Source organism: Brachycentrus maculatus, unplaced genomic scaffold, assembly GCF_059751285.1.
Source record: "Brachycentrus maculatus isolate JH-2025_06_01 unplaced genomic scaffold, ASM5975128v1 h1tg000294l, whole genome shotgun sequence".
NCBI classification, from domain to species: Eukaryota; Metazoa; Arthropoda; class Insecta; order Trichoptera; family Brachycentridae; genus Brachycentrus; species Brachycentrus maculatus.
In genome coordinates, this window is record NW_028281045.1 from 190161 (window position 1) to 204479 (window position 14319).

A 14319-nucleotide genomic window follows, 5' to 3' on the forward strand; every position below is an offset into this window, starting at 1 on the left:
CAGTACCTTCCGAGCTACGTTTGCATAATAATAATAAGCGGCCTTATTTACGTTGCTGCACTTAGTAAATCTTCTCGAGCTGAAACAAGACTGCCTGAAAAGTCAACGTAACAATTTCAGCGCCTGAAAATGGTTATTTCATTTTTTCATTTAATTAATTTAATTGAACCATATCCGCTCCCTAGGTGGAGCATATTGAGTCCACAAACTGTCTCTCGGCTTTTCTGTCGGCTGCCAGCTCCCTTGCATCCTCCCAAGTCAGATCCGCGTCCCGAAGCTCTGACGAGAACTGCCGACGAATGTCAGCAGTGGTCGTCCTGGGCGGCGCGAACCTGATGCCTTGTAAAAGAGGCAAGCTTGATTAAGGCTTTCAGGAGGCATGCAGAGTACATGGCCAAGCTAACTGAATCGCCTTTTCTTGACGACAGTTGTGACCAAGATTTGCTGCGTCTTACGCCTTATCTCTTCATTCCTCACAACATTTTATAATCTCAATAAAGATGGCGAATAATATGGTATTTATGTATCTGAAATCAAACATAGATTTTTTGAGTCCACTAATTTGTATTTTTTTTTTAATTAAATCCAAAAATTAATATTGTGACAATTATTTCGCTTAGTTATGAAATTCGTTTGAAAATGCCATAACTAGGCGAAACAATTGTCACAATATTCATTTTTGTGTTGTTTTTTTTAATAAAATACAACTTAGTAACTCAAAAAATTTGTGTTTGATTTTAAATACATAAATTAAAATGGAGTTCTACAAAGTAAACGCCAAATCAATAAATAATATGGAAGTCTGGGTATTTATAGGGCTAAAAACACGTCAAAGGGTGGTTTTAGTGATCAGTTTATACACGTGTTATATTCACTATTCTACCAATGATCGACAACCACACTATTCCTACATATTATCATAAATCTCATAACGCTTTATATGTGAGTTCACTGTAAATAACTATGGTTGATTTGAGAAAGCTTTTATTTAGCACAGACACTTCAATTTTAATATTTGCTCTTTGATTTATATAATTTAATTCACATTTCGCATCGTGTGCGAGTTTGCGGTGACATCTATGGTCGATTTGAGTAAACTAACTAACTAACTAACCATCACGCCGCTTCTCCGCAGGGGTAGGCAGAGAGAATAGAACGCCACACCATTCTGTCTTTGCAAACATTCCTCGCCTCTTCCACGTTCATGCATCTCCTCATACACACCCGCCGATTGTTTCGACTCCTAACCTGCCCGCTTTCAAGTATTTGGCATACCTGATCGTGCTAAGTTTTTTTCGGTCTTCCTCTGCTCCTTTTCCCAATTTTGCTTTAAGTTTTTTTTTATTTAGCACAGACCGTTATTTTAAATTAATTAAGCGGAGAACGCTTGAAAAAATTTTTTTTTTAATGAACATAATTTAGTCAGTTATTTTGTCAACAACATTTTGGAAGTGTCCAAATCCTTTTACACAAATCTGAGTTTCTCCAAATTGTTATTTTCCGGATGAGTACAGATTTGTGAAAACCCAATATAACACTGCCCTATGCACCATTGGATGCGAATAAGGGTTAAGAAGAAGATCCTTTTTTCACTCATTCGATTCACATATTCCTACACATACCATAAAAATCTCGTAAATTAGATTAAACGTTTTTTGTGAGAGTTTTAATTCCTCCGGGTGTGAGATACATGTCGCTCACTCCTTGCAACAACGTCATATATCAAAAATCGTCAATTTTCAACTGTGCATTTATTCGGAATGCCCAAAAAATGTACTATGTCCCAGCAAAAGCGGCATATTTTTTACTTACCCGCTACAGGGCAGAAAGTGTTGTTTTTACATTTTTAAAGAAAAGGTATTATTATTATTTTTTTAAATATACTAAATATTTTTCTAATGGAGAAAAAACCTTCAGGTTTTACCTGAAAAGACCTGTTGCACAGTAAAAAGTTCAATAAGTGGCTTGATATTAGACGACCGAGGAAAACTTGGCACAATCAGGTATGTCAAATACTTGAAAGCGGCCGGGTCAGGAGTCGTAATAATCGTCGGGTATGTATGAGGAGATGCATGAATGTAGAAGAGGCAAAGAATGTTTGCAAAGACAGAGTGGTGTGGCGTTCGATTCTCTCTGCTTACCCCTGCGGCGAAGCGGCGTGATGGTTAGTTAGTTAGTTAGTTAGTTATTTATTTTCAATGCGTTTCATTACATTCTTAAACTTTAAAAACGATCTCCTGAAAAATCAAGTTTTTTATATTTATGACGTTGTTGAAAGGAGTGAGCGATGTGTGTTATATCACCTATTCCTCATATATCGATCAGCCATGATCGCTTAGGTGATTCGGCATCTCGGCTTGTTGCTAAAGTGTCCAATCACCGTTCCTCTCGCTTCAATCACCAACTTGAGGGAACCTCCCCATACTATTCAGGATGATTCGGCGAATCTCGAACCCTGACTAGTCGAGTAATTGCTTAATCGACTGCGAATACTTTCTGTAAAACGTTTAACTTTGTCTACAAGGGGTTATCAAACATATCTACCAAATATGATATAAGTTTAAATATAATTAAAATGTAACTTTTTTTTTAAAAATCACTATGAATATTTTATTATAACTTAATAAACTGATTAATACTATTTGTATTACTCAGTCATGATAAAGAAGCGGTTATCTTCGAAACCGGTAGTCATTAAAATTAATTAATTGATTAAGTTATAATAAAAGATTTATAGTGATTTTTTAAAACAAAGTAACATTTCACAACATTTTGAGTGTGTTCAAATACTTGTTCACAAAATCTGGATTATCTCCAATTACAGGAGTTATTTTCATATTATTTTTTGACATCTCATCAAAGATGAAGAAGAATACAAGAATGTTACACGTGTGTAAAGTGATCACTTAAACCAGCCTATGACGGTCGTCAGCACCATAAATGCCCAGACTTCCATATTCTTCTTCATCTTTGATGAGATGTCAAAAAATAAGTAACATTTTAATTATAAAATAGAAAATCACAATGTTAGTACTTCAAATATAAATTTCAGTGCCTATTTCAGCGCCTGAAGAGGGTTATTTTTTTTTCATTTTAAATCTCAATAACGATGGTGATTTATATGGAATTTATGTATTTTAAATCAAACACAGATTTTTTAAGTCTACTTAATTCTATTTTGTTGTTAAAAACCCGTAAGAATTTTATTTACCTCAATTGTTTCGCCTTGTTATGGCATTTTCAATCCACATTGTAATATATAAAAAATACATGATTTTGTAATTTGACAGTAATTTAAGGGTCTACATTTTCCCATGAATTATTGAAAAAGGCCTATAATTTGTTTCTACTTTGAAAAAACATTTAGTTTCCGTAATAAATATTCAAATAGTAAACGTTTCAGGTTTCATGGATATGTTGAATAATTAGCGTAGTAATATTCTTAGTTTACGTACATATTTGGATATTACAATAATGGTTGCCGACAGAACTTACCGAATTAATTACACACATGAAAGTTGTGCTCACTCATTTGGCTATAAACAACATTTACAGCTGATATTGTCTAGCTTATATTTAGCTGAAAGTACAGGGTGGGCCATCAACTAGTGCATTATTATATTTACGTTTTTTACTGACATTTATTGGTAGAACTCCATTTTATATAATAAACAACAACTCTGTCACTCACTCCTTTCAACGTCATATCGCTCACTCCTTTCAAGAACGTCATAAATCAAAAATCGTCAATTTTCAGTTGTGCATGTTTTCGGAATGACCAGAAAGTGTACTATATCCCAGAAATACAGGCATATTTTTAACTTAATATTTACCCGCTACAGGGCAGAAAGTGTTGTTTTTGCATTTTGAAGAAAAGGTATTGTTTAATTATTTTTTTAAATAAACTAAATATTTTTCAAATGGAGAAAAAATCTTCAGGTTTTACATAAAAAGATCTGTTGCGTAGTAAAAAGTTCAATAAATGGCTAGATATTTATTTTTAAAACATTGTATTATATTTTTAAACTTTAAAATCGGTCTCCTGAAAAATCAAGTTTTCTGATTTGTGACGTTCTTGAAAGGAGTGGGCGATATATCAAAAAATTTAATTTTTCAGGATATCGTTTTTAAAGTTTAAAAATATAATCAAATGTATATAAAATAAATATCAAGCCACTTATTGAATTTTTTACTGTGCAACTGATCTTTTTAGGTAAAACCTGAATATTTTTCTCCATTTGAAAAATATTACTTATATTTTTTTAAAAAATTAAACAATACCTTTTCTGCAAAATGCAAAAACAACACTTTCTGCCCTGTAGCGGGTAAATATTAAGTCAAAAATATGCCGCTTTTGCTGGGATATGGTACATTTTCTGTGCATTCCGAAAACATGCACAACTGAAAATTGACGGTTTTTGATACATGACGTTGTTGAGAGGAGTAAGCGAAATGTAAATTATCTTAAAATAACACAGGAGTTATTTTTATATTTTGACATCTCACAACATTGATGAAGAACAATATGAAAGTCTGCATATGGAAGAATATGGAAATCGTGAGTAGAACAATACTGATCATTTAAACCAGCCTGTGACAGGTCGTAAGTCTTGTAAATACTCAGAATTCCATGTTCTCCTTCATCTATGCTGAGATGTCAAATTGTCCTTGTTTTTGTACTTGTAAGTTTTACATTTTTTTATAAGTTTTAAAAAATATTAAACGAAACTAACTAACTAACTAACCATCACGCCGCTTCTCCGCAGGGGTAGACAGAGAGAATCGAACGCCACACCACTCTGTCTTTGCAAACATTATTTGCCTCTTCTACATTCATGCATCTCCTCATACATACCCGACGATTATTACGACTCCTGACCCGGCCGCTTTCAAGTATTTGACATACCTGATTGTGCCAAGTTTTCCTCGGTCGTCCTCTGCTTCTTTTTCCAACTACATTCGCTCCATAAATTTGTTTAACCGTTCTTTCCTCACTCATACGCTCCACATGTCCCAACCATCTCAACACACCTTTCTTAATTTTATCGATAATGCTTATCTCAGCCTTACATTCTTTCCTTATTTCATCATTCGAACATCTATCAAACATCGTTTTGCCACACATTCGTCTGAGGGATCGCATTTCGACTGCATTCAGTCTGCTTTCATCCTTCTTTTGCCAACTCCATGCTTCGCTTCCATACATAAGGGTTTGAACCAGAACTCCATTGTGTACTGCCAGTTTAGCTAAATATTAAATATTAAACGGCGTTTATTTTTTATTGTTTACTTAAAATTGTACATCCTATATTACGCAATAATATTTAGATTCTGAATTTTTTGTCTCCTAACACAAGTACAGTAGGTGGCATCATTATTAGGTTCATTTTATTTTATTTTCTCATTGACAACTTTTCTTCACAATGGGTTTTAATTCTTCTTGGTATTTCTTCTATACTTCTATTTCTTATCTTGAAAAAATAATTCGGGGCTATGGAATCGTATAAATGATATTTTATACGATTCCATCACGTATTACCTTACTTACAAGATATAACATAACGAAATCTTCCCTTTGATACATATTTTTCTTATTAGAATTACTTAAATATACTTTTTAGTTTTAAAACTTTTTTTATTACTAACGTTCGGTCTCATTTCATTACATCGTACCTAACCTAACCTAACCTTACCATACTGAATCTAATTTCAATGCTATGGAATTTTTATAATTGAACGAAATCATTTACATTTTGAAAATGAGTACAAGTTTAATTCAACAATAAAAAATTAAACTTCAGAAAATTGATAAAACTGTGCTAGTACCTACTGTTAACTATTTGTAGTACTATTATTCCAACCAGTTTGCAAAAATACCTTGTTTTTTTTAGGAATGAAAACATTCTTGTGTTACTTATGACAGGCGCTGTGGCGTAGTTGGGTAGAAGCTCGACTGCGAAACTGGCGTCGCGGGTTTGATTCCCACCAATTACAAAATAAATTCAAGAAAGATTTATTTTCAATTGGCCTGGGTGTTTGTGATGTATTTTTCACATTTGCCTTCCCTATCCTTACTTTCCTACTTGCAGACAAGCCTCTAATAGAGGCTTTGCGAGTTATTCCTTAAAATTTTAAAATATAAATATATTTTATAACCCAATCGGTTAAGACAAATACCTTGTCTTTTTCAAGAATGGTTACCTACCTACATGTTTGTAACTTATATTTATAATCTAACCAATTTAGACAACTACCTTGTCTTCTTCAGGAATGGGTATAAACTTATATGTAACTTATATGAATAAAACCCAACAGGTGTAGACAAATACCTTGTCTTTTTCAAGAATGCATACATACTTGTATGTACTCGTATCTTATATGAATGTTTTGATGACGTTTGTAATTGGAGATTTGTGTTTAACTACAAAATTACGTTATTTTTTGTAAGTCTCATTACAGTTTTTAACCGACAATATGATCACCTACTGTATATCTGTGAATATGGGCGTATTATGTGAACCAAGCGGTGTTATCCACTCGTGTGTGTTTTATTAATATTATTAAACAGAAAAGCTATATTGGAAGTCGTTTTCACGAAGTGAAATTCCACTTAATATGTAATATTATTAAGTACACAAAATTATGATGGTTTGAGGCTGTAATATCATTTTATATGAGATTTTTCAACGCGTTTTTATATCGAAATGTTCTGTTTCACACACGCAAAGCGTTAGACAGCGAACTAAATAATTAAATTTAATAAAATAATGACCGCTTCTTTTAGATTTTATGCTTTTTATATGTTTTATTCTTATTTTTAATTTAAGGGCAAATAATACTTTTACTTCTATAAAACCCTTATCCGCACCCAAATGGTGCATAGGGCACTGCGTCATATAAACGCAGTGTTATCTTGATCGTTTACACATGAAGGAAAGGTGATCAACCCTTCGCTTCTGTTACCAGTCCAGGGAATATCGAATAAATATTACAGTGAAAAAATCACTTATATTTAGTTTACCCTTCTTGGGAATCGAACCCGTGACCTCCAGAACGGTAGCCGAGCGTGCTGACCATTACACTACGAAGGCGGACTTTTACTTTTAGGCAGTTTTTTTTTAAATTTCATTAGTTGATTCGGTAGTCACTTTGTGGTAAAATCTATCCATTTTCAATTAACGTTTTAAATAAATACCACTATTTCTTCAAATCTACTGTGACACGTGTTTTGATTCATTACGGTGTTTGAAAATAATGCGAAATGCATTGAAACACGTGTCTCAGTAGATTTTAAGAAATAGTGGTATTTACTAAGTAAAACATTAATTAAAAATGGATAGATTTGTTTTAGTATAAGCCTTACATAAATTAGTTTTAAAATTACCGACGAGTCTACGTAAATAAAAATAAAAATGTTCTTTTGTTCTAAATCTTAATTCTCTCCATTTTTATTAAATATTTGCTTTGAAATTTTAACACAAGGTTGCTATCAAATACGTGCATGTTTTTATGTATGTGAATAAAAATGTAACACGTCTTTTTACATGTGACTGGTAAAAACACACTTTTCTATAAAGCAGCTTTTTTTACCTCAATGGCATCGTCATCTGTTGAACGTAACAGCAACACACGTAATAGTAAAATTTGTTCATGGTGGGCAACGTACTTCTTGACAACTGCTCTCAATTATATTGAACAATGTATCTGATTGCCCAAAACCATTAAGAATTCCAGTAGTGATCATGTCTTTAAGAACAGTGTCCGTCGATGGTTGCTTCTCGTTGGAAGGGACAAGGTAGAAAGTGAATTAAATAAAGTCCAAGTGTAATTATTTTATTGTAAAACCTTCATACTATATGTTATTGCATCTATTGTATGTAATGTATATAATCTAATAATTAAAAAAATAAAAACAAATAATAATAAAAATAAAAATTTGTATTAACATGTAAGTATTTCGGCTCAACACAGGCCACGCCTAAAGAGCCGTAATTCATATGGTAAAAAAAAATGTTTTGTCCGCCCCCGTAGAGTAATGGTCAGCGCGCTCGTCTACCGTTCTGGAGGTTCCGAGTTCGATTCCCATTCGATTATTTAATAAATAAAAATGATTTTTTCACTCTAATATTTATTCAATATTACCCTGGACTGGTACCTGAAGCGGAGGGCCGATCACCTTTCCTTCGCGTGTTAACGATTAAGATAACACTGCGTTTATATGATGCAGTGCCCTATGCACCATTGGGATGTGGATAAGGGTTCGAATGAAAGTAGAATATGAAATAGGTGAAGTTTCCAAACCGAGATATTTTTCGTCGACATTTTTTTTGTAGCGAGGTTCGCTGATGTTGGAACATTGTTTAACAAATTATTTTTATTTCAGGTGGATAAGTGAAGAGAACAACTGGATCTACAACCTCGCGGGGGATCCCGTGATCTGCGGGAACCTCACGGGGGCTCGCCACTGCCCGCTCAACTACACGTGTCTGTGCATAGGACCCAACCCCAACCACGGCTACACCAACTTCGACAACTTCCTCTGGTCCATGCTGACCACCTTCCAACTCATCACTCTGGACTACTGGGAGAACGTCTATAACATGGTACTTTTTTTTGTTTTTTTTTTGTACATGTGGAGCATATCGCTCACTCCTTTCAAGAACGTCATAAATCAAAAATAGTCTATTTTTAGTTGTGAACGCAAGAGGTTTGTAAAAATTTCACGTATTTTGATCATCACTATCTGCCCTCTGCAAATTACAAATTACAAATGCCTGCATAAGGCTAAAACTATTGTACAGAATCGCCTGTCTGCATTTGGTTGGATGGAAGATATTGCTTCTAAACAATAAAGACGCCAATGTACATGTCGCTCACTCCTTTCAAGAACGTCATAAATCAAAAATAGTCTATTTTTAGTTGTGAACGCAAGAGGTTTGTAAAAATTTCACGTATTTTGATCATCACTATCTGCCCTCTGCAAATTACAAATTACAAATGCCTGCATAAGGCTAAAACTATTGTACAGAATCGCCTGTCTGCATTTGGTTGGATGGAAGATATTGCTTCTAAACAATAAAGACGCCAATGTACATGTCGCTCACTCCTTTCAAGAACGTCATAAATCAAAAATCATCAATTTTCAGTTGTGCATGTTTTTGGAATGCCCATAAAATGTACCATATCCCAGCAAAAGAGGCATATTTTGAACTTAATATTTACCCGCTAAAGGGCAGAAAGTGCTATTTTTGTATTTTGAACAAAATGTATTGTTTAATTATTTTTTGAAATATACTAAATATTTTTCAAATAGAGAAAAAACGTTCAGATTTTACCTAAAAAGATCTGTTGCACAGTAAAAAGTTCAATAAGTGGCTTATTATTTATATTTAATACATTGTATTATATTTTTGAACTTTAAAAACGTTCTCCTGAAAAATCAAGTTTTTTTATTTATGACGTTCTTGGAAGGAGTGAGCGATATGTGTGAGGAAAGGACAGTGAAAACATTTTGTGGGGCCAATGTGCTTGGAAATAATTAGCTTATTAATTTTTATTTTTTATTAGTGGCAACATACGAAAAGCCATAAACTGCAACATTTTGAAACAATAGAAATTCATTAAAATATAAATAACAATCAACCTATAATTAACAATATGACAATGACTAAAGGTCCCCCCTATTGTTTTTGTTCCCACTGATAAAAAATAAAAATTAAATAAATAAACAAAAATAAGAAACAGCTACTACCCCCTCTTCAACCTTCAACGTCCCAAGGACCCAACGATAAAATTTAGAATTAGCTTCACATACGGTGTTTGAAAATGATGCGGAATGCATCGAAACACGTGTCACAGCAGATTTTAAGAAATAGTGGTATTTACTAAGTAAAACATTAATAAAAATGAATCAATGATTAAAGAAAACACTTGTTTTATACCACTTGAGTTTTATTAAAGACTACATGTTTCAGAAGTTAAACTTCCATCATTCAGGTCTGTATAATAACTAAAAAAGTCAAAGGTGAAGAATTTTGAAACAATATATTATTTAATAAATTATTATTAGAATTTAGGTTTTTTTTGGATTTCTAAATTTTCTAAATAATTCATAATTTGACCCTTATGTGAAACAAGGTGTAATAATTTTAATTTATGAGATTTGGCCTATATATTTTTTATCACAATCTCCACACGAAATTTCATAAATATCACTTTTTTGTACTAAATCAATTTTTTATTTTTCCTTTGTTTTCAAATTCCGCACCTTGACTAACCCCCTCCCCCTAACTTTCCCCTCTCCTTATTTATAGAACAATTTATATTTTATATTTTAGTTATTATACAGACCTGAATGATGGAAGTTTAACTTCTGAAACATGTAGTCTTTAATAAAACTCAAGTGGTATAAAACAAGTGTTTTCTTTAATCATTGTAACATGTCTTACCACAAAGTTAATGCCGAAACAATAAATAAAATAAAAAAGAACAAAAAAAATTACTACAACATACTTAATAGCAACCAAAAAGTAATTATTTTTTATTTAATATTTATTTGGCAAATGCTTAAAATAAATCATACCTTCGTCGATGTTTTCCACGTTCAACATTTTTCGTAAAATTTCTATTTATTATTATTATACGTAAATTTCCACCGCGCTGTCTTCGACCATACTGATTGATTTTTTCACTCAACGGAATTAGCAAACACTTTACAACTTTACCAAACCTATGCGACAACAAATATATTTTTTTAAATATTATTTTTTGACATCTCATCAAATATGAATAAGAATATGGAAGTCTGGGCATTTACGGGGCTGACGACCGTCATAGGCTGGTTTAAGTGATCACTTTACATACGTGTAACATTCACCAATTCTACCCATTATTGACAACCACACTACTCAAATTCTTGGAAGTTCTATATATATGAACCAATTTAGAAACCTTGTTCTTGAATCACTAGAACTTCACTAGAGACATCTATTGGTGAGATGTAAAGAAGCTTTAACACTGTTTCCATAAAGCGTAATATGTTTTTATATTATTTGTGTATATTTAGATTTTTTCAAGACCATGAAATTGTTACTAGTTTCCAGTTAATATTCATACATTGATCGAATGATGATTGGTTAATTAGTTAATATATTATTATATTATTATTTTTGTCCGCCTCCGTAGTGTAATGGTCAGCACGCTCGGCTACCGTTCTGGAGGTCCCGGGTTCGATTCCCAAGGGGGGTAAAATAAATATAAGTGATTTTTTCACTGTCATATTTATTCAATATTACCCTGGACTGGTACCTGAAGCGGAGGGCTGATCACCTTTCCTTCATGTGTAAACGATCAAGATAACACTGCGTTTATATGACGCAGTGCCCTATGCACCATTGGGGTGCGGATAAGGGTTTTATTATTTATTATTATTATTATAATTATTAACATTACTATGATTGGCATTTACGACAATTTAGCTTTTCATACAACGCCAACCCGCGTTTGACAAAATAACGAAATAATTGAATATAGTAATTCAAGCCGCTTTTCACGACTTCCGGTATATTGACTGCCTCCCCCGCCTGTAAGGAATATCTATAAATAAGGACATCCGTTTTAGTTTTTCTGTGAAATTGATATGAGCGGAAATTGGTTTTTGGCTCGAGCCTATGTGGGTGGGACTTGCATTATTATATAATGATACCATAGAGACAAATCGTAGTGATTAACAGTTTGACATTTTTTTAGGAGAGAAATGAAAATGTATAGCAGATTAACAAAACAAAAGCGATGTAAAGAAAAGCATTCCTTAATGTTTTACGCAGATGTGGCACATTTTATAAACTTTATAAAATAAAACCATTTAGTTTTTAACCACTTTTTATTGGTACATTTTTTCTCCAACCGGTTTCGACAAGTACATGTTTAACCCTGATGATGACAAGGTTGGCAAAGTTTAAGAAATATTACATTTACGTATCTAAGTAATACGTAAAAAATAAAAATATGGTTTTCTAACAAAAATCCAAGATAATAAAAAAATACACATTTCAAATAAAACACGATCACATATTTCTATATTTTGAATATAAAAATTAAAGGTTAAAATATTAGGTTCACGAATTAAGGATGTACTCATCAACAGGTGAAAATAGGAGGATTTAAAAAAAGAGGTGACCACAGCTTCCATATTCTTTTTTGTATTTCATTAAAGTTTCTGCTAATTGAAAATTTACTATTATTTTTTTGACATCTCATCAAAGATCAAGAAGAATATGGAAGTTTGGGCATTTACGGGACTGACGACCGTCATAGGCTGGTTTAAGTGATCACTTTGCACACGTGTAACATTCACCAATTCTACCCATTATTGACAGTTACACTACTCAAATTCTTGGAAGTTCTATATGTATATATATATATATATATATATATATATATATATATATATATATATATATATATATATGTATATTTATATATATGAACCAACTTTGAAACATTATTCTTGAATCACTAGAACTTCAAAAAATAATATGAAAATAACTCCTGTAATTGGAGATAATCCAAATTTTATGAACAAGTTTTTGGACACACTAAAAATGTTGTAAAGAAAATTTACTAGTTTCAACCATAGATGTCGTCGACGAAGTTATATGCAATTGATCTTTTAAATTGATGCATAAATACAACTTCTGAATCTTGAGTGATGTGGGTGTCGATCATAGGTAGAATGGTGAAAGTCACACAATGTATAATTAAGTACACACTTAAATTATCCAATGACAAGTCGTAATCCCTGTAAATACCCAGACTTCCATATGTTCTATGTTGAGATGTCAAAAAAGTATAAATAAATCGTATTTGAACGTAACGGGCATTACTTATGGACCTAGACGTGATTTTCTTACACCGCGTTTCCACAGACCTTTTCAAATATTTCGCTTTCTTTCTTTTCAGGTATTATCTTCCTGCGGCCCGCTGAGCGTTTCGTTCTTCACCGTTGTTGTCTTCTTCGGATCATTCTACCTGATCAACCTGATGCTTGCCGTAGTAGCGCTCAGCTATGAAGAGGAATCTCAAATAACGCAAGAGGTTTGTAAATATTTCACTATTTTACTCATCACTATCTGCCCTCTGCAAATTACAAATTACAAATGCCTGCATAAGGTTAAACTATTGTACAAAATCGCCTATCTGCATTTGGTTGGTTGGAAGATATTGCTTTTTAACAATAAAGCCGCCAATGTACATGTCGCTCACTCCTTTCAAGAACGTCATAAATCAAAAATCGTTTTTCAGTTGTGCTTGTTTTCGGAATGCCCAAAAAATGTACTATATCCCAGCAAAAGAGGCATATTTTTTGCGTAATATTTACCCGCTATAGGGCAGAAAGTGTTGTTTTTGCATTTTGAAGAAAAGGTTTTGTTTGATTATTTTTTTAAATATACTAAAAAAATTTCAAATGGAGAAAAAACCATCAGTTTTTACCTAAAAATATCTGTTGCACAGTAAAAAGTTCAATAAGTGGCTTAATATTTATTTTTATTACATTGTATTATATTTTTAAACTTTAAAAACGTTCTGCTGGAAAATCAAGTTTTTTGATTTTTGACGTTCTTGAAAGGAGTGAGCGATGTATTATGCACAAGTTAAAATAAATTGGCTGTAGCTCTAGTGTGCAAATTATAGGTATCTCACTCTGCAGCTGCAGTATACAAATAGATTCATCAAAAAATAATTTTGAATAATGGAGATCTTTTTTTGGACCTTTACAATTTTTTCTGTTGAGTGGAAAATATGATATCCCTCAAGTGGCTGCTGCCAGTGTTGATACACATTTGTGCACATACGATACGCCATTTTATCAATCTGTTTGTATACTGCAGCTATGTAGTTTTTCTCCTTTCAAGAACGTCATAAATAAAAAACTTGATTTTTCAGGATAACGTTTTTAAAGTTTAAAAATATAATACAATGTATTGAAAATAAATATCAAGCCACTTATTGAACTTTTTACTGTGTAACAGATATTTTTAGGTAAAACCTGAAGGTTTTTTCTCCATTTGAAGAATATTAAGTAGATTTAAAATATAATTAAACAATACCTTTTCTTCAAAATGCAAAAAACACTTTCTGCCCTGTAGCGGGTAAATATTAAGTTAAAAATATGCCTCTTTTGCTGGGATATAGTACATTTTCTGGGCATTCCGAAAACACGCATAACTGAATATTGACGATTTTTGATTTATGACGTTCTTGAAAGGAGTGAGCGAAATGTCAAATATGATTGACGTACGACGCCATTTACAAAAATTA

The 14319-nt window shown here is 32.5% G+C and overlaps 1 protein-coding gene across 1 annotated transcript in view; it reads left to right on the forward strand.

The window, feature by feature from the left end:
* NaCP60E (Na channel protein 60E) overlaps positions 1 to 14319 on the forward strand; it is a 153353-nt gene that overhangs the window by 100003 nt on the left and 39031 nt on the right. Inside the window, exons 4-5 of the mRNA XM_088267409.1 lie at positions 8384 to 8603; positions 12961 to 13095. Coding sequence (XP_088123535.1) covers positions 8384 to 8603; positions 12961 to 13095 — 355 coding nt within the window. The remainder of the gene's footprint in view (positions 1 to 8383; positions 8604 to 12960; positions 13096 to 14319) is intronic.